Raw genomic sequence first — 19,612 nt, 5'->3', positions numbered from 1 at the left:
ACTCGTGTGAGAGTGGCAGTTGACCCAAAGTTGGGACGAGGGTTGACAGATGGAACAGAAGACCCGTAAGCCCTGAAGTTCCTTCCTGACTTAACCGTGGTGCTTCCTTTTGCAGTCTGACGGGACCATCCTGGCAATTATCTTGCTGATCCTCTTCATTCTCTTGGCTCTGGCTCTTCTCTGGTGGTTCTGGCCCCTTTGCTGCACTGTGGTAAGTCCCTGGTATCCAGTTCTCCCTTTTGGCTGGCCTTCTACGTCAAAAGGGGGAGAAAATCACTCCCAGAGAAAGCCACAAGGTTGCTTACGATGAATAGTCTGTAAGGAGGGAAACGACGTCTTCCTTTTTGGTTGCACTACTTTGTCGGATGAGGTCACCTAAAAATATGGGTGCTGCGGGTGTGCCTGCCGAAGTGAGATTTCTGGGAATGTATGGCGTTTAGGATCCCAGGGGATTTCAACTTTCGCTACTTGTGTCAGAGGTGGGATTCAGCCGGTTCTGACCGGTTGTACAGAACCGGTAGCGGAAATTCTGAGTAGTTCGGAGAACTGGCAAATGCTGCCTCGGGCTGGCCCCGCCAACCCCATCTCTCTTCTCCGCCTCCCATCGGGTCCCAGCTGATCGGCTGGGTCTCCTTTGGTTGCCCTGCCCAGGAGAACGGAGCTGGAAAGCAGGTTAGTGGGGTGGGGAGGGAAGGGGGATTTTGCAGTATAACCTTCCCCTGCCACGCCACGCCCACCAATCCTCAGCCCTAAGGGGTGCTAGATCTACAGGTTCTAGATCTGCTTTCTGCAGACAATAGGAAGCTGCTGCAGCTGTTGAAAGAAGACAGAAGCCATTGAAGGCACAAATGCCAGTTAACCATGTAAGACCAACCCTACAGCGAGAAGCGAGTACCACCAAGATTGTACCCGAAACACGCTGATACGATCAACCCGATTCTTTCCCAGGAATTACAGCTCACCCAGATTAGGCTGATTTGTTAGCAGTTCTGCTGCCCAGGAGGGCTTCTGCTACCACTGGTTGGTGAACTTTCATCATGTTTGCAAGAACATCCATGACAAAACACGGATGCAAGAACACGCACGACAAAAATTCAGTGGACATTATTCCTTTAGACCTGAGATGTCCAACCATGGCAACTTTAAGACTTCAACTCCCAGAATTTCCCAGAGAAGGAAGTGTGTGTGTATGTGTGTGTGTGTGTACCCAACTCTTTAAAAATAATGTCTAAAAACAGATCCCCTTAAATGATACCAGTTCATCAGTAGCCCTTTTCGCGCTCTCAATAACATTCTATTCTATTTGATTCAATTCTATTCTACATTCTGTTCTATGTTGCATTTTATTCTGCATTCTAGTCTACTCTATCCTGAATTCTGTTCTTTCTGTTCTGCTCTGCATTTTATTCTATTTCTTTTTCTTTTTCCTGTTCTATTCTATTCTAGTGTTATTCTGTTCCATTCTGCGTTCTGCTCTCTTCTCGTCACCATATCATAATGAAGTGGTGGATCCAAGAAGAACATATAGATCTCTGTTTAGGAAAAAACAACAACTAATGGAGCTGGAATCTTAGACATTGTGAGTATATATGCCCCACAATTGCAATATAACCAAAGGCCTTATTTGTGTCCAGTGGCATCTCCACGAGGCCAGTTTTGCACCGTGACTGTGCAGTGCAACTAATTTTCAAATAACTGCACTTTCTACCAGACACCTCTCTGCTTGGAACTTTTTAGCAGTTCTGTTTCTCTATCCTGAGGGCCAAATTCAGCAATCTTCCCTCAAAAGTTTAAAAGCAAGCCAGAGCCACGTCCCCTGTTTTTAAAAAGCGTTCTGGAAAGAAGGTGAAATTAACCAAGGCCCTGTTCCCGAGAGAAAGCATCTTATGCGGGAATCATGTGGAAAGAAGAATCTTGAAAACCTCATGTTTGCATTCCAGCCTTTAAGACAGGAAAAGTAGGAAGAAGCGAGCTGGCCTGCTCGATGAATATTGAATGAAGCTTGGAGAAGAAAACCAGGCTCTGGGCTGAATCCTCCAAGGAATCTTTCAAGATACAGCTTGCACATTTTCCCATCGGTCTGGAGGAAATAATAATGAAGTTAACAGTCCTTTGACAATCACTTTCCAGCCAGGGAGATAAAGGCTGGCATTATTTCTCAATCCTATTAGGAAGCTTCCTCCCTAAATGTAAAAAAAAAAGAAATAGTTGCACAAACACAATGAAACGTATGAGGAATTATTGGAGCGAATTGCTCGTGGTAGATTAACACGTTAGCCGATAATTTATTGGGAAATTTTCCTAGGTGGGGAAGAAATGTCTGCAAGCCAGGTGGAGTTTCAAATGGATTTTAGCTAAGTAAGTAGCTTGGATGAAGCGAGACAGTTTTGGCCTTGCTAGAATTTTTAATTAGTAAGGATCAGCTCTGCTGACATTCCTTTGGACAGGAAAGAAGGGAGTTTAAGAAAAAAAAGAAGAGAATGGCGAAATGGTTGGTTGCATTCTCTGGTCCAGCTGCGCAAGGATGAATGTGAGAAGGGTTTGTTTCTCATTAAACAGAGCTCTATTTGTGCGTATGGGGAGTTCACATTAGTAGCGATCCGCCCCCCACTCCTTGCAATGCGCATTTTAGGATTGCACACCCATTAAAAGGGGTGGAGTTGATTGCAAAGTCAAATTGAAGCCAGTATCTGTCCCCCACCCCCGAGGCCGCCTGGACAACTATCCTATTGCAACCTCATTGGTGTCAATGAGATTCCCCTCGTTCTCCTGTTGAAGGAGGCTGGTGTGCATGGATCGGATGTAGGTGTGAATGCTTTCACGGGAGGTAAGGCCTCGATATTTAGTCATCTGATGACAAAAGCTGTCCTGGGAAGTAGAGAGGCTCCAAGCCTCACCGGATCAGGTCAAACTAACCCTACACATTCTGCTTCCAAATATTAGCCAGCTGGGATCTGTATAAGGGATGAACGAAGCGGCTTTCACCACTGTATGATAGTCACAGCTATCATCTTCTTTTAATGACCCCATAATCCCTTGCGGGGTGGAATGTGGGCAGCTGAATGGAGCTGAGTGTTTCCTGGCCAGATGCCTTTCCTGTCACCGATCTGGAGTTTTGTCAGCAGATACATTCTCACTGTGTCCAGAGAGAGAAATATCTGCCTCTACCTGGGATTGAACTCGCTGCCTCCTGATTGTGAGGGGAGAGCTCCACTTCTAGGCTGCCGCGCCACTCCTGATGTTCACAGCTGTATACCTCTGGAAACAGATGTCTCTCGTGTATGATGAATAACATCTGAGGGGTTATGTAATTCGCCCAATTCAGTCGAATTCTAGGAGCTGAAGTCCACAGACCTTAAAAGTTTGTCACGGTTGGGCACCCCAGACATAAATGAGAAGCTAGGGAAGGAAAGCCGCGTCTGAGAAGGTGCAGCGTTTTCTGTTTGCTATGAAGTTCTTTCTGTCGGGGCTGGGGGGAGGGTTAAATTTGGACGTTCACGCCTTCAGGTATTTTGCCAGCTCCTCAGAAGGCGACCGGCCAGATCTGAGGGCTGTGGTTTTTAAATGGAGATTGAAAAATGTGTCTGTCGTGGCATCTTCTGAGGAGAGGCCCTGAAAGGGACCCTGAGGTGACTTTTTCTATTCATTTCCCTCCTTTTCAGATTATTAAAGAGCCTCCGCCGCCCCCGATGGAAGACAGCGAGGTGAGTGCTTGGGTCCTTTCCAACATTTTCTTTGATGTTTTGCAACGCTGTTGTGTGGAGTCTCTATTTTCGTGATGTATTTTGTTCGCACAGCTCAGTGGGCTGCTCAAGGCCCCTGGAAAGGGATCAGGTGGGGATCAGGTAATTCTTGCTCGCTGGGTTGCTCCCTAAACTAAGGATCTCCAACTGTGGCCACTTGAAGACTGGTGGGCTTCAACTCCCAGAGTTCCTCAGCCAGCTTTGCTGAGTGGCCTGGCTTCAAGTGGCCAAGGTTGGCTGGGGAATTCTGGGAGTTGAAGTCCGTCAGGCTTCAAGTGGCCAAGGTTGGCTGAGGAATTCTGGGAGTTGAAGTCCACCAGTCTTCAAGTGGCCAGGGTTGGCTAGGGAATTCTGGGAGTTGAAGTCCGTCATGCTTCAAGTGGCCAAGGTTGGCTGAGGAATTCTGGGAGTTGAAGTCCACCAGGCTTCAAGTGGCCAGGTTGGCTGAGGAATTCTGGGAGTTGAAGTCCGCCAGTGTTCAAGTGGCCAAGGTTGGAGACCCCTGCCCTAAACTATGCCAGCATGAACAGAAAACGGTAAATGGGAACTTCCTAGGGTGACCCATCCCTGCAACATAAGCCAATCAGAAAGTAAGTCCAAAATGGGAACATTGGCAAGCGCATGCAACTCCCCGCATACCTCTGTGCACGCGCATGTGCCTCCCATGCATGCTCTCCCCCCATGTATGGGCAACAGATACCGACAATCGGCTGGTGGGGGGCACACACGCATGGGACAGTACTTCTGGCACGCATGCCATAGGTTCGCCATCACAGCCCTATTCTATACCTGTAATTTTGTTTTTTCCTACCTATTTTTCTCGCCGCTGAATTCTTTCTTGTTGGACAGGGCCCAGCGCTCAAATCTGTCGAGACCCTTCTGGATCGTGAGCCTAGTTTCCAAAGTGTTAGCAATTCCCGCTAGCCTGATGTCATCTGCACATTTGATAATCTCCCCTTCTATCACGGTGTCGTCACTGTGGCTTCTACCCTCCTTTGTGGCTGCATGTTGGGTTTTAAGTACATCTTATGCTTTGATTACATGGTGGGTTTTCCGGGATGAGGTGTGTTTGTTGCCGTTCTGATTAGACGTTGCAGCTTTGAGATCAAGGCTAAATTAATTTTCTTTCGATGGGTTTAAATCTGAGCAAACCAGCAGCCCGATCTTGTCATCGTTCGTGAGTTTTTGTTGACATCTGGAGTCCACAAGCTTTCTCACTCAGCTGGTTCCACAGCCAAGTCAGGAACACATACACATACGGAGGGAGGGAGGGAGAAAGAGAAGGAAGGAGGGAGAGAGAGAGAAGGAAGGAGGGAGGGAGGGAGAGAGAAAGAGAGGAGGGAGATAGAGAGAGATAAGAGAAAGAAAGGGAGGAAGGGAGAGGGAGGAGAAAGGGAGGGAGAGAGAGAAAGAGAGGGATGAAGAGAGAGGGAGGGAGGGACAGAGAGACAGGGAGGGAAGAGAGAGAGGGAGGGAGGGAGAGAGAGAAAGAGGGAGGAAGAGGGAGAAGGAAGGAGGGGAGAGAGAAAAGGGAGGGAGGGAGAAAGAGAAAGAAAGGGAGGAAGGGGAGAGAGGAGAGGAGAGGGAGAGAGAGAAAGAAACAGGGAGGAGAGGAGAGAAGAGAGGAGAGAGAGGAGAGAGGAGAGAAAGGGAGGGAGGAGAGAAGAGAGGGATGAAAGAGAGGGAGGGAGGGACAGAGAGACAGGAGGGAGAGAGAGAGGGAGGGAGGGAGAGAAAAGAGGGAGGAAGAGGGAGAAGGAGAGGAGAGAGAGAAAAAGGGAGGGAGGGAGAAGAGAAAGAAAGGGAGGAAGGGGAGAGAGAGGAGAGGAGGGAGGGAGAGAAGGAGGGGGAGAGGGAGGGAGAAAGAGAAAGAAAGGGGGAGAGAGAGAAAGAGGGAGGGATGAAGGGAGAGGGAGGGAGGGACAGAGAGACAGGGGGAGAGAGAGAGAGAGAAAGAGGAAGGGAGGAAAGGAGAGAGAGAGAGTGCTTAGATCTGATATCCATTTAGCTTCAAAGATACCCAGCAAAGTTTTGGCAGGCCAGGATCCATGGAAAACAGAGCTCTTAGCTCAGCAAAGGTGATTTATGGGCTCCCACAAGGACATCTGCCTCTCCTCCCACATCTGCTTCCACCTTTGCTGTTTGAAAGGGACCCTTTCTAGGGGGTGCGGCGGGGGCTGCTGTTCACTCCTCTGACCCGAAACCTCTTGGCTGGCTTGCTTTGGAGTCAAATAAAAGGGAACTTAGAAGTTAACTTTTGAAAAACGTCCCAAGGAGGGAAGGGAAGGGAAGGGAGAACCAGTTGGCAAGGGGCCCAGAAGCCTGGCCCTGCTGTGCAGGAGAAAGGTGTGGCGAATTGTTGATGGAAGTTGGGAGCGTAGAGACGGAGAACCTTTATACCTTTCCTTCCTTGGGCTTTGTCCCGAAACCCGTCTTGACAGAACCAAGGAGCCAGAGGAGGTTCACTTTTAGCGCTTCCAGCCCAAAAGACGGCAAGGATTCTTTCCCACCGTAATGGATGGGGGTGAAGGGGATTTACGCAATGCTTCCTGTTAGTAAGACCAAGAACTGACGTGGGAGAGAAGGACAGGAGTCCAGCTGGCCATCTTCCGCAACAGGGCCCTTAAGTCTCCCCTTAACAGAACCAAAAAGGAGCTCGAAGCGTTGAAGGTCTACAAGTCTTAAAGTTGTCCAGTTTTGGAGTCTTCTGCAATAGAGCAGGGGTCTCCAACCTTGGCCACTTTAAGACTGGTGGACTTCACCTCCCAGGGTTCCTCAGCCAGCCATGAATGATAGAGTTGGAAGAGACCAGAAGGGTCATCTAAGTCAACCTTGGCAACTTTAAGACTGGTGGACTTCACCTCCCAGGGTTCCTCAGCCAGCCATGAATGATAGAGTTGGAAGAGACCAGAAGGGTCATCTAAGTCAACCTTGGCCACTTTAAGACTGGTGGACTTCACCTCCCAGGGTTCTTCAGCCAGCCATGAATGATAGAGTTGGAAGAGACCAGAAGGGTCATCTAAGTCAGGGGTCTCCAAGCTTGGCCACTTTAAGACGTGTGGACTTCAACAATTCCCAGAATTCCCCAGCCAGCTTTGCTGGGAGTTGAAAGCCTAATTCATGAACTGAGGTTGGAGCGGAAGCGCCAGAGAAGGACATAGTAGGCAAAAAAAAAAATATTGCAAAGACATGTTGGTAACAAACTGAGAAAGGCCCTTCCAACGGATGTTTTGTCTGCTAGCACCTGTCAATAAACATGTGGGATGTTTTGAACCCTTTCCAAGACAAACCCAAACTTCCTTTCTCACTGTGGGGTCTTCTCCAGATGTTTTGACCTACAACTCCCATTATCCCTCACTGGTTTTGTTGGTCAGCACATCTGGGCACCAGGAAGCTGGAAAGGGTGTTCGGGTGTCTCTTTTAATTTCAGCAGCAAAATCTATTTTGGGCTTTTAAAACAACACAAAGGCAAACCATTAGGTAAGAGGTTCCTAGAAGGCCATTGGGGGAATGGAATAACAGGAACAGGGTTGGAAGGGACCTGGCGGAAGCAGGAGGCTCTTTACCAATAGCATTCCAGACAAAGGGCTGCCCAGTCTCTTCTTAAATGCCTCCCATGGTGGAGCCCTCAACTCCTGCAGGCAAGTCATCCAGCAAAATCTATATACCTAAAAGCGAAATGCCCCTCACGCATCATCACGAAATCTCCAGAACCGTAAAGCCTACAAACTTGAAATTGGGCCTGTATGTTCCTCTTGGCTTCTAGGGGCTCACTAAGAAAGGATTTTTCGAAATGACCCTCAGAACATTTAGAGTATTTCCTAGGTTATTATTATTATTATTAACACGCTCTGATGCTAAGGAGTTCTACTCCCCCTCCCCACCAGGAAAGAAATCTCTTCCAAATGCAAAACACAAGCAGAGGAGTTTCAGTTTCAGAGCACCAAGCAGCTTTAGTACAGAACAGTTGAGCTAAGCCACGCCCAGGCTCCTTGCTGTCTCATTCTTACTCACACAGCAACTACTGTTTCAGTTTCTAAACAGCCCTCAACACTCTCTCACATGCTGATAGGACACTAGCCAGATGAATACCAATGGATGCTGGTAGGCAGCGGCAGAATATTTTTCCCCTTATTTTCCTCCCCCAAAACTAAGCCCGTAGTTTCGTAGTGAAGCACGGGGATCGAGCTAGTAAGTAAATAAAACAAAATAAAAATAAGCCTAATCCAAGGCTGTGCTTTCTTTCCTGCTGGACAAACCACATCTAGGCAGGCTCTATGGTCAGGAACATGTCCAGACGAGGTGGCAAAACCTCTGAACCAAAATGCTTTTTTGCACATCTCCGTTGTGGTGATGAAATTTTGCTGGCTTTGTTCTTCCAAATATTTCCCTTATGAAGTAGAAAATGTAACATACCTGCCTAAATGTTGCTATATGTCCTCTGAATATTACGCTTTGCTAATTCACCGGGAGAACTTTTGAGTCAGATTTTCATTTTAGGAGAAAAAGAAGGGGGGAACGGAGACAATTTGCTTCAGAGAATAAATAAAATCGGGGAAGAAGAAAAGTCGACACAAACTCCAAAATAATGTCCGATTTGTCTGGTAACCAATAAAGTAATGGCTGAATAAACAATGGTATAAGCCAGAAGATTTTCATTTTAAAATGTAAATGGAGTTCTTCACAACATCTTCTTTCAATCCAAGGATTAGAACTTCTCATAGTTCAATGTTGATGCCCCTATTTTCTCTCTCTCTCTTTTAGGAGGAGGATGATGATGGACTTCCCAAAAAGAAGTGGCCAACAGTGGATGCTTCCTATTATGGCGGGCGTGGAGTTGGAGGCATTAAGCGGATGGAGGTAGGCTGCTCCCTGTTTCCGGTTGCCACGGAACGCCCTTTTCCAACAAATCAAACACAATCCAAAAGGAACAGAAACCTTGTAATGCTTTTGCAAACTAATTTAGCTGTGATAAGCACAAGCCTCGTCAAACTGTGCGAGACTTGCCAAAAGATAACAGACAAGAAATAATTTGCAATACAACGATCTTCAAATACATACTCAGGATACTGGAATGTCCCCGAGGCTGGAGTTTCAAAACGTTTTTGCCTTCTGCAAAGTACGTTCGTTTCACAGCTGGCTTTTATCTTCTTGAAAGTGGGGTCATTGCATTCCTCAATCGGGATGGCCAAGGAATTGCTGGCTGAGGAATTCTGGGAGTTGAAGTCCACAACTCTTAAAGTTGCCAAGGTTGGAGACCCCTGCCCAGTGGTGGGATTCAACCCACGTAACAACCGGTTTGGTTTGCGCACAGCATTTGAAATCCGCCCATTTTCAGCCCTAAAACTTAGCTTGAGCTCAGGTAGACGGAGATGTTTCCCTTTCAGGTCCGTTGGGGAGAAAAGGGATCGACCGAAGAAGGGGCGAAGCTGGAGAAGGCCAAGAACGCCCGCATCAAGATGCCAGAAGAAGAGTACGAATTCCCGGAGCCAAGGAGTCTCGGAAGCAGCAACCGCAGGTCCTCCTCACCCCAGAAGTGGTACTCGCCAATCAAGGTACGTCTCTGGCTGGCTGGGCAATTCTGGGAGTTGAAGTCCTTGGGGCTTAAAAGTTGCCGAGGGTTGGAGACCACCCCTGATTTAATACACAGCATTATGGAACTCATCCATGATGAGCTTTCTTAGAATCGACTTACATGTGCCAGTTTTCTACCCCTGGCTAAACTCTCTTCCTTGCCACCGTGCTGGACTTATTTTGTAGACCTGGTAATGAGGAAGAAGAAGCGGGGAAAGGGTGATTGGAGAGGAAGGGGTTAAGTCCTGTCCTCCCGCTGTTCGAATCCTCTGCCTCCTTCCCCCACTCACTTATCAAATAAACTTGGATTTGGAATCCTTGTCTACTCATAACATCTTCTAGGGAGGGATTACCGGGAATCCTGCCCGTTTCCAGCCTTAGCAGAATTTAAAATATGAGACAAAGTATAACAGCTTTATTTGCAAGCTTGCTTCCACTTCTCGGTGTTTGGAGCCAAATTCCTGGCTATGTTTGACAGTCTGAATAGAGCTTAGCCAAAGAGAGGAAGGCAGAATGTCCCCCCCGGGCTACAAAGGGGCTTTTATGTTTATCAGATCAACCTTGGATTTAATCTTTTTGGAGCCATACCACCTATGGAAAACAACTAGTCTTCCCCCCCGCCCTCAAAACCAGTATGGAAACAAGCCACGATTAAATGTGCATATTAAAATTGCTGTCCAGGTGAACATGTGTTCATACTGTGACTTTGGCATAGAAATAGGGTGTCTCTTCCAGCCTGCTATCTTTCCCGCCCCCCCCCCCATGTAAATAGTTTTTTTATTTTTATACAAAAACATCAAATAAAACCATATTTCAGTTATACAGTGTGTCGTCTGTCCATGTATCCTGTGCACATATTAATATGTGTATACATTTCTTACTAAGTTTACCTTCGTATTGTAATCTATCCAGCATTATATATCATAATATTACATTGTTACCGCGTCATTTAATTTCTCATTTTATTTTCCAACCATCTATAAAATAAATCCCAAATCTGATCGTACTCCCTTTCTTCTTGCTCTCTAATGGCCAGTGTTAATTTACTCATTTCTGCACATTCCGTTGCTTTCTTAATCTCCACCTTCACCACCACCGGAATCTTTTCATTTTTCCGATTTTGAGCAAATAACTTCCAGCCTGTTATCTCTGGACCCATCCAAGGATTGGCTTGTTTCTGGATTCCCCTGAGTGACGCTCAGGGCTACTTCATAGCATTATTCTAAAATGGGCAGGTGACCATCTCACCTTCGTAACTTCAAGGGTGAAGCTTGACGTGCATGTGAAGGACGTTTGTCACATACCTACATTTGTTCATTGATTAGTAAAGAGTTCACCCATTTCTTCTGCTTGGTTAGATGGCGTGTAGTGTACGCCTACAGCAGTCATTTTTTCCCCCTTTTATATTCATACATTATATTTTATATTGATATTTCCTTTTATATTCACCCAGCACCGCTTATACCGCATTATGATCAAAGATTGTCCCCAAAATATCAGCCTCTTGGGCCAAGAAAAGCTGGGTTTTGTGGCATGCATAAATTAGGCGTTTCTAGCGCGAATATATTTTGTTTTCACTTCTTTTTTGGGGGTGGGGGGGTTTGCTTGGTTTTGCATAATTAATTCTGCTTTTGCCAGACCTTGAGAAAAAAGAAGGGATTGTGAAGGTCACGAAAGTTCAATAGAAACTCGATCCAGACATTTATTGGGATTTCAAGATTCCAATGTTGTGGAAGGACTAGAATATTATTCCTTTTTTTTTAAATAAAAAAAAGGGAAGAAAAATAAACTTGATATTTTGGTAGCTGAATTCCAGGACCAGCAGGCTGCCTGTTTTTCCTGCAATACTGTTGCACATGTTGGAAGCATGTTAGCTTCCAAACTAAATTCAAACTATTTACATGCCCTGAGTTCACATATCCCACTATGCTGCCATGTTTAATTTATTCCAAATAGAAGAGAATGAATGAGCTGGGAGGGACCTTAGAGGTCTTCTAGTCCAGCCCTTTGCTCAAGCAGCAGAACCTATACAATCTCAGACAAGTGACTGTCCAGTCTCTTCTTAAAAGCCTCCAGTGGTGGAGCACCCACAACTTCTGGTGGCAAGCTGTTCCACTGGTTAATTGTTCTCACAGTTAGGAAGTTTCTCCTTAATTCCAGGTTGCTTTTCTCCTTGATTAGTTTCCATCCATTGTTTCTTGTCTTACTTTCTGATGCTTTGGGGAATAATTTGACCCCCTCTTCTTTGGAGCAGCCCCTCAAACGCTGGAATATTGCTATCATGTCACCCCTAATTCTTTTTTCTAGACTAGCCAGAGCCAAATCCTGCAGCCGTTCTTCTATGTCCAGGGTTTCCAACCTTGGCAACTTTTAAGACTTGTGGACTTCAACTCCCAGAATTGAAACTGGCTGAGGAATTCTGGGAGTTGAGGTCCACAAGTCCACAAGTTGCCAAGTTTGGAGACCTCTGGTCTATGTTTTCATCTGCAGGACTTTGATCATCTTAGTTTCTCTAAAATGTTTTTCTTTCCTTTTTCTGCCACATCACATAATGTTGCCTTCATCTTCTCCCCAAGCCACCTCAGAAGCAGGTCTAGGCCAACAGCTTCGGAGCTCCTCGTGGTCTTCCCCCTAAAAAGCCAACAAGCTAATGTGTTTCACCAGTCTTTTTGCTGGTGAATTGACAGAGGACTTGGGCGATCAACCTGCTTCCATTGGCCACTCTAGGCCAAGTGAAGGCATGTCCCCTTCCCTCCCATTTGGAGGACATGGGGAGAGTCTGCATCCTTCAACTGGGAGAGTCCCTTTCCCTGGATCCAAAAAGCTCCTGAGCTTTCTCAACCCAGAGACAGCAATGAACCAGTTGAGATGTTGTACCATGAAGTGGGAGACAACAATCTCCCTTTATCTCACATCATGGTTGAACTCCCCCACTATCCTGGACCCATCAGCTGTGGCCTGGTCCGTTGTGGACTCTGGTTGAGAACCTCTGGGTCAGGATTCCATGATCCCCCAGCCCTCTGGGTGTATCATAATTCATATTCTCCAGCGAAAGACGTCCACAGCCAAGAGTCATCAATCACGTTCTCCAATTAGAGATTTGCGCAGCAGAAACTTCAGTCACCCAGTTACAATCTCTGTAAAATATGAATGGAATGCACTTTCGATTCCAAACTGCTACACTGCTCTTTCATACTCCTTTCCCCTCCCTCGTTCTGTTGGCAACTATAAAATGGGCATAGAAATGTTTCATGAGTTGACATTCCGGTTCTACATCAGTAAACTTAGATGGCCTCTTGTTCTGAATCATTCCTGGCGTTCCTATCCCCCCCCAAAAGGTTGGATTAGATAACCCATAAGGTCCTTCCAATGCACAGGTTTTGTGGTTCTACGTCCCTTCTCTTCTGGGAGCCATTTTTGAAGACTTTGCACATTTTCTTGTACGCTCGGGGGGGGGGGGCATTAAAAACTGCTGTAGCAACGAAGAGAAATGTGGTACCAAAATCACATTCTGGGACGCAGAACCTGGTTTAAATTAAGTCCTGCAGATGGGTATTTGGATGAAGAGCAGCCTCTACAAACATGTTACAATAAGAAGACAGCAAGGAGCCCATTTTTTTCCCCTATCAAAATGACTTTCCATTGTTATTTTCTCCTTTATAGTTAAGAAATCTGGAATGTTGCCATTGTAAGACATGCTCATTTGTTTATCCACATTTGTTCGAGGAACCTTCGTGAGTTGACGTAGCTTCTCCTCCTTCAGCCAAGAGACTAAATGACAGACCCACAATCACTGTGAGGCTTACAGGAGGGAGCAGGAATCTTGACATCTGCTCTCTCTGGTGTGTTGTGCATCCTTTGGGCAGTCTGTTGTAGCATGGGGAAAAAAAATGAGACATGCTCTCCAGACAGGCCTGGGCATGTTTACATTCACCAGTAGTGTCTGCGGGTGCAAGGGAGCTACGCAAAAAAGCCACAACCCTCCTACTTAAGAGAGGTTTGCAACATGACTTTCCCTGCAACCCAGTTGGCTCGTTGTAGCTGCCTACTTATTTTCTGAACTGGACGTACTTTAGAAATATCTCGCTGGTCCATGGAGGGTTCCTTAGCTTGAGTGACCCCAGAGAAATGAACTGTCAGGGCTGTGGTAGTTACTCCCATTTAAATTGTGAGTCTCTAGCCGGATTCCCAAAGCTTAAAGAAGATTTATTAGGAGTACACATGCCAGCGCTGCCTGGGTGCAGCAGACGCTGAGACACATCATTCATTGTCACCCTTGACCCTGGCTGTCCCTCCACACCCTGGGCGTATCGTAATTCATATTCTCCAATGGGACACCTCCATAGCCCGGAGACATCAGTCACACTCTCCAGTTAGAATTTTGCACAGCAGAAACTTAGATGACCTAGTTACTATCTTTGAAAACATTAAGAGAATGTGCTTTCAGTTTTGCAAGCGGCAACTCTAAAAAAGACCAGAGAAATATTTTATGAGTCGACATGAACCTTTTGAAGACTGACCATCAAATTGTTCCTCTGTGTTTGTGGGAAGGTGAGGAAGATGTATATTTTCTGTCTCTTTAGATAATTCCGTCTCAAGTGTTTGGTGAAGGATCCTGGGAGACCTTCAAAATATTCCTGTTGGGGTTGGTCACAAGTCTTAAAGTGGCCAAGGTTGGAGACCCCTGCCATAGATGGATGGTGTCTTTTTTCTCTCATATGTCAGACAAGATGTTATTTTGATTTCTGATGTTATAACATTAATGCGCTTTTGTGCACTGCAGCTTCTGCCTCTGTTGCAAACTGATTTTTGTCTTGTGCCGATCATGCAACGGGTATGTGATGCCATTTCCTTGTTTTACAGGGAAAGCTGGATGCCCTCTGGGTTCTTCTGAGGAAAGGCTACGACCGGGTGTCCGTCATGCGACCACAGCCAGGAGACAAGGTACCCTTCACTCAGGGCTGCATACAAATTCTCTGAGTTTCCCTCTCTCTAGGTCAGTGTTTTTCAAACTCGGCCATTTTTAAAATGTGCGGACTTCATCTCCCAGAATTCCCCAGCCTGCCGGGAATTCTGGAAGCTGAAATCCACGCAATTTAAAGTGGCCAAGTTTGAGAAGCACTGCTGTAAATGTTGTCAGAGAATAGCCATGTGTAATAGGATTGAAGGGGAAGTTATTAAATATATGAGAAAAAAATGCATTTATATATAAATATACTTATGGAATTTAGTTATTTAAAATTACATTTTAATTCATTCCATACAATAGTTGGTTTTCTCCTGTTCCCTTCCACTTATTGGAATTTGACCCTCTGCTCAAAAGCCAACCCCAAAAGATTGTGTATCTCTAATGAACACACACACACACACACACACACAATGAAGTAACTGAGGCCAAGTTAGAAAAGAAACCCATTTTGGTGTAGCTATTCACGGAAAACAAAGACTTGGTGATATTAAAAAGCCTTTGACTTGTCTGTAACTTAAAGGCAAAATGGTTTTGATTAAGAATGACTCCAAATATTTAAAACAATGAACAACTGTGTAATTTCCGTCTTAGAATAGTTATTTGGGGTTTGGGGTTTTTAATCTTGTGGGACTATAAAAAGTCTGCATGACAAGAGATTTTTCAGCTGTTAGGCAATTCAGACTGGAGATTTTCTGGAACGGCCTTCTGCTTGAGAAAGAGGTTGGACTAGAAGATCTCCAGGGGTCCCTTCCAACTCTGTTATGGTGTAGTCTGTATTGTTTGCCAGACTAATCCTCACTGTGCAAGCAGCTAAGTTCCAGGGCTCCTGATGATCTGAATCTGTTTCCTGTTCCTTTAAATTTTGTTCCATTGAAAAGCTGGTAGAAGGTCCCTCTGGGGCAGTTTTATAACAAAGGAATGATGTAAGAATTAAGGCTAAAGAGATACAGAGGCTGCCGTATTATATCTGCGCCAAGAATTCCTGATACGTATAATACATTCCTATACTTAAAACATGCATTTTCTATAATATGAGCAGAAAAGCACGCTTCGTAGAAAATGCATGTATTTTCTATGAAGCATTTTCTTGCTGTCTCACAAATTTCAAATGCTGTGATAAGAACCAGGAAACCGTGTCCTTCTCTGGGACGGACACACACACACACACACACACACACCCTCTGCTGCTCACAACTCAGCCTCTTCTTCCTTCAGATCCTGGTTTTATTCTTTCTCTTTGACTCCAATTTCCCCTTTGGATTGGAGAGGCACCCTGGGGCACTGCCACCAGTGCCGGTCGCCAAATTACCAGGATGGCAGCCACCACCATGTGGCAAGAATAAAGGGCAAATCTTCCGTCATGTGGTTGTAAGCTCACAATTTGACTTTTGCGGAGGGCGGGGAGGGAGACCTACCTTCCTGCAGAATCCCCTGGCTTGGCCTGCTTACAGTGGCCAAGACGACTCCAGGGGACATGTTCCCCAGCTCATGCTTCCCAGCCTCGCATCATTGAGGCAGGATTGTTCCTTTTTTTGATACTGCCTGAGAGGCAAAAGGCAAATAGCTCATTTCCAACGACAGGGCTGAGCAAAATTGTGAAATGTGTTTCCTTGGGGAAGGATGCCACCAAGCACAGCTGTTTGCAATCAGAGCGAAGGACGATGGTCACAGGGCGGCTTAGGGTTGGCTCGCATTTGCAGGGGCCGACGTTTGCAATTTTCTCAGCATTAATGAGGTTATTTTTACTTTCAGAAGGATAGCTGAATACCCATGTGCCTTTCCCCACCTTAAAAGAGACTCCAGGGCTGTCTCCCCCCACCCCCCATAACAAGATTATTAATAGGATTGGGAATGGGGGCCTTAATTACTGGGGCAACCACTTTGGGGATTCTGCAGCTGTGTCCTGCATCTGCATAACAAAACGGTGGCTTTTTTAAAGCGTCTGTTAGCCAGCGATCAAATGTGTTCCAGCTCAAAGCTTCAGGGGCTCTTAAAGCTGTTCCGAAAACTATTTTTCTCCCTCCCCTCCTTCCGGTCTCTGCGTTAAAAAGAAAAAGTGCCAACGGCACAGTCTTGCATGCAAAAAGAAAAAAAGGCACGGAAGGAATGACATTTTCAAGAGCTGATATTCCTTGCTATCTATGAATATTTATTGCTTTCTATATAAAGTAGTCCTTTGATGCCCAGGTAGCAATAAACACAGGTAGCCATCAGCTTACACTACAGCACTTCGGTTGGTGATGGTTCGAAAGTTACGATGTCACTGAAAAAAGTGACTTCCCACTGGCCTCTTCAATGACTTTGTGGAAAGCCAGCAGGAAAGGCCACAAATAGCCATCACAGGATGCTCTAATTATTGAAAATGTAGAATAGAAATAGAGAATAGAATAGGATTAAGATAGGAATAGGAGTAGAGCTGGAAGGGACCTTGGAGGTCACCTAGTCCAGCCCCCTGCTCAAGCAGGAGAACCTATACCATCCCAGCCAAATGGCCGTCCAGTCTCTTCTTCAAAGCCTCCAGTGATGGGGCACCCACGACTTCTGGAAGCCGGCTCTCTTCCACTGATTCACTGTTTTCTGTCAGGAGATTCCTTAGTTCTAGGTTGCGATTAGATTCCATCCATTGTTCCTTGTCTTGCCCAAAATATTCTACTCTGCTCTTTAATCAGTGGAACCACCTGCCTCCAGAAGCTGTGAATGCTCCAACACGGGAAGTTTTTAAGAAGAAATTGGACCACCGTTTTGTCTGAAGTGGTATAGGGTTTCCTGACTAGGCGGGGGGTCGGACTAGAAGACCTCTGAGGTCCCTTCCAACTCTGCTATTCTCTCCTCTCCTCTCTCTTTCCTCTCCTCTTCCTAAAGCGTTGAAAATTTGCCGTGTGTCCTGTGTTTGCGTTGGCCTGCCTTAAGGGTCTCGTTTTTGCTTGTCTTTCAGGGTCGCTGCATTAACTTCACTCGAGTGAAGACCTCCCAGGCGCCCCCCAGATACCCCCTCAACAACTCCTACCACCCTCCATCCCCGCCCCCAGCCCCTGCTTACAACCCTCCCCCGCTTGCCCCCATCTACACCCCGCCGTCCCCAAGCTCCCCCACCCCTTCCCCCCCTTCCACACTGCTTCCGCCTCCTCCTCATGCTCCTCCCCCCAACCGGGCTCCTCCCCCTTCCCGCCCCCCTCCCCGCCCTTCCGTCTAAAGGCCAAGCCGCTCTCCCCCAGAAGCAGCCCTCCCGCCATTTCCCACCGTACCGTTTCAGTTCCACGAACAGAAGTGGCCTTTTCGCGTTCTGGGCAACGAAAAGAAGAAACTGTTTTTTACCGTTACTTTTTATTTTTATTTTTTTAAAGAAAGAAAAGAAACTCTGATGCCTCAGCATGACTGGAAATCTTAAATCCCGTTTTCAGTTCCCCCCCCCAAAATCTTTGCAATTCCTAGGAAGGAAGGGAGGGACAGAATGAAGACTGCAGGATGAAGACGGGGGAGAGAACGGCATCAATGGGCAAAGCCAATAGAAAACGGCTTTCCCCATGAATTGGTGGCGGGAATGTCTCCAGAAGACCCTTCTTGGGGATCGCAGAATCCACTTGCAGCCCAACACAAGGCCATTCCTACCAACTGGGCCGATGCTGCTGGAATCTTCTACCGGGGGGGGTGTTTTTCATGGGGGTCTGGACTGGGTGTGTTGCTGCAAGAAGTACGGGATACGACCATGGATGGAGAGCAGAGACTCCAAGGGCCTCCCGTTTTGCAAAACCGAAAACAAACCCGCGTAGCTCTTCAGCGAAGGACGCCAGGCGATCGAGGAAGTTGGAGAGCCAGGCTAGGATGGGAAGACATTCCACCATCCTCTGAGGAGACGTTGGCAGACACCCGAAAGCATCAAGGAGCAGATGATTTTATAGGAAAAACACGAAACCGCTGGAAATAACGCCCAACATGCTCTCCTCCTCAGGTTGCTCTTAACAGAGGTGACCAAATGGGTCAAATTCTGGGTGAAGTTTCCTGCTGGCCAGCTTAGAAAAATAACCAACCCAGATTGACCACGGGACACCGGAGTCAACCAGGGTGAGATAGAGAGAACTGGATTAACACGACAACTATATACGCCGAGTGGTTGTTGTTTTTTTCCCCCTTTTTATTCTGAATAACTATAGTTAGAACACGGATTGTCGGACTCCCAGGTACGGTTTATATTATGCCATTGCTCTGCTCTAGAACAGATTCCTATGCAGGGAGGGCAGGTTCAGACCGCTTTATTTCCATTTCTTCGTCTGCCTTCGTTTTCCTTTTTCCATTTTTATGCTGGTTTTTCTCTCGCCATAAAAAGAGCAACCAAGAAGGGAAAACGAAAGAACGAAAAGGGTTTTGGAAGTGCTGAAAAATGATTGGCTTATTGGAGACGATAACAAAGATGGGGGTTGTTTTTTCTTCCCCAAAGCAGGTTCATATATGTCGACATGACTTTGTGGATTGTGCGGCGGATGTCTAGAAAGAGAGTGGAGGCAGAGAGAATTTTTCTAAATTGTGTTGTCTTAAACATATATTTTCCGGGAAATGGAAAGAGACCGGCAGAAACAGATCCGATGATGTCGTCCTGGCTGGGTTCGCCCACCAGATTAGCCTAGGTTAAAACGGGATGGAATCAATGGTGGGATTCAGCCGGTTTGCACCAGTTCACAAGAACCGGTTGTTAACTTTCTGAGTGGTTTGGTGAACTGGTTGTTGGAAGAAATCATTAGGGCAGAGAACCGGTTGTTACATTATTTGAATCCCACCACTGGATGGAATACAGACAGTCTTCAACTTACGACGACCACAATTGAGCCCAAAATTGATGTTACTAAGCAAGACAATTGTTAAGTTAGTTTTGTCCCAATTTATGACCTTTCTTGTCGCAGCGATCGTATCTGTGGAAAATGGTCACAAGTCACTTTTTTCAGTGCCGTTGTAACGCCGGTCGCTAAATGAAGCGTTTTAAGTCGAGGACTGCTTGTGTTTTGTAATTCAGACATCCCATCAAACCAGAGTTTGCTTGAGCCGTTTGGGCAGAGTGGCTTGCTTTTCTTATCCCAGGTTTAAGGTTTCATGGGAGGGCGGGGTGTGTGTGTGACATTCAGCCAGTGTGTAATTGTCACCTTCAGTTCTGGCCTCTAAAACTCTGGGTGCTTTGGGACTGTTTTGATTGTGATGGATAGAAGAAAAGTAGAAAATAACTTGCAAATGAGAAATGCAGGAGGTTGCGTTGTGTGCAAAGCACACACCCCCGTCTCTGCAAAGTGAGTTGTGAAAGTCAGGTTTTGTTTTTAAAGAATGGACCAACTCATGGAGG

At 46.2% G+C, this 19,612-nt stretch overlaps 1 protein-coding gene across 1 annotated transcript in view; it reads left to right on the top strand.

Annotated features, from left to right (window-relative positions):
- The window catches only part of ANTXR1 (ANTXR cell adhesion molecule 1), a 97,216-nt gene extending 79,603 nt beyond the window's left edge, over positions 1 to 17,613 (top strand). Inside the window, exons 13-18 of the mRNA XM_026715196.2 lie at positions 116 to 211; positions 3,663 to 3,704; positions 8,508 to 8,603; positions 9,131 to 9,298; positions 14,181 to 14,261; positions 17,222 to 17,613. Coding sequence (XP_026570981.1) covers positions 116 to 211; positions 3,663 to 3,704; positions 8,508 to 8,603; positions 9,131 to 9,298; positions 14,181 to 14,261; positions 17,222 to 17,479 — 741 coding nt within the window. The 3' untranslated portion in view covers positions 17,480 to 17,613. The remainder of the gene's footprint in view (positions 1 to 115; positions 212 to 3,662; positions 3,705 to 8,507; positions 8,604 to 9,130; positions 9,299 to 14,180; positions 14,262 to 17,221) is intronic.
- The last annotated feature ends 1,999 nt before the right edge of the window (positions 17,614 to 19,612 follow it).

Source organism: Pseudonaja textilis, chromosome 9 (genome assembly GCF_049901715.1).
Source record: "Pseudonaja textilis isolate UNSWEBS1 chromosome 9, rPseTex1.2, whole genome shotgun sequence".
NCBI classification, from domain to species: Eukaryota; Metazoa; Chordata; class Lepidosauria; order Squamata; family Elapidae; genus Pseudonaja; species Pseudonaja textilis.
This window is presented reverse-complemented; position numbering and strand designations above follow the sequence as displayed.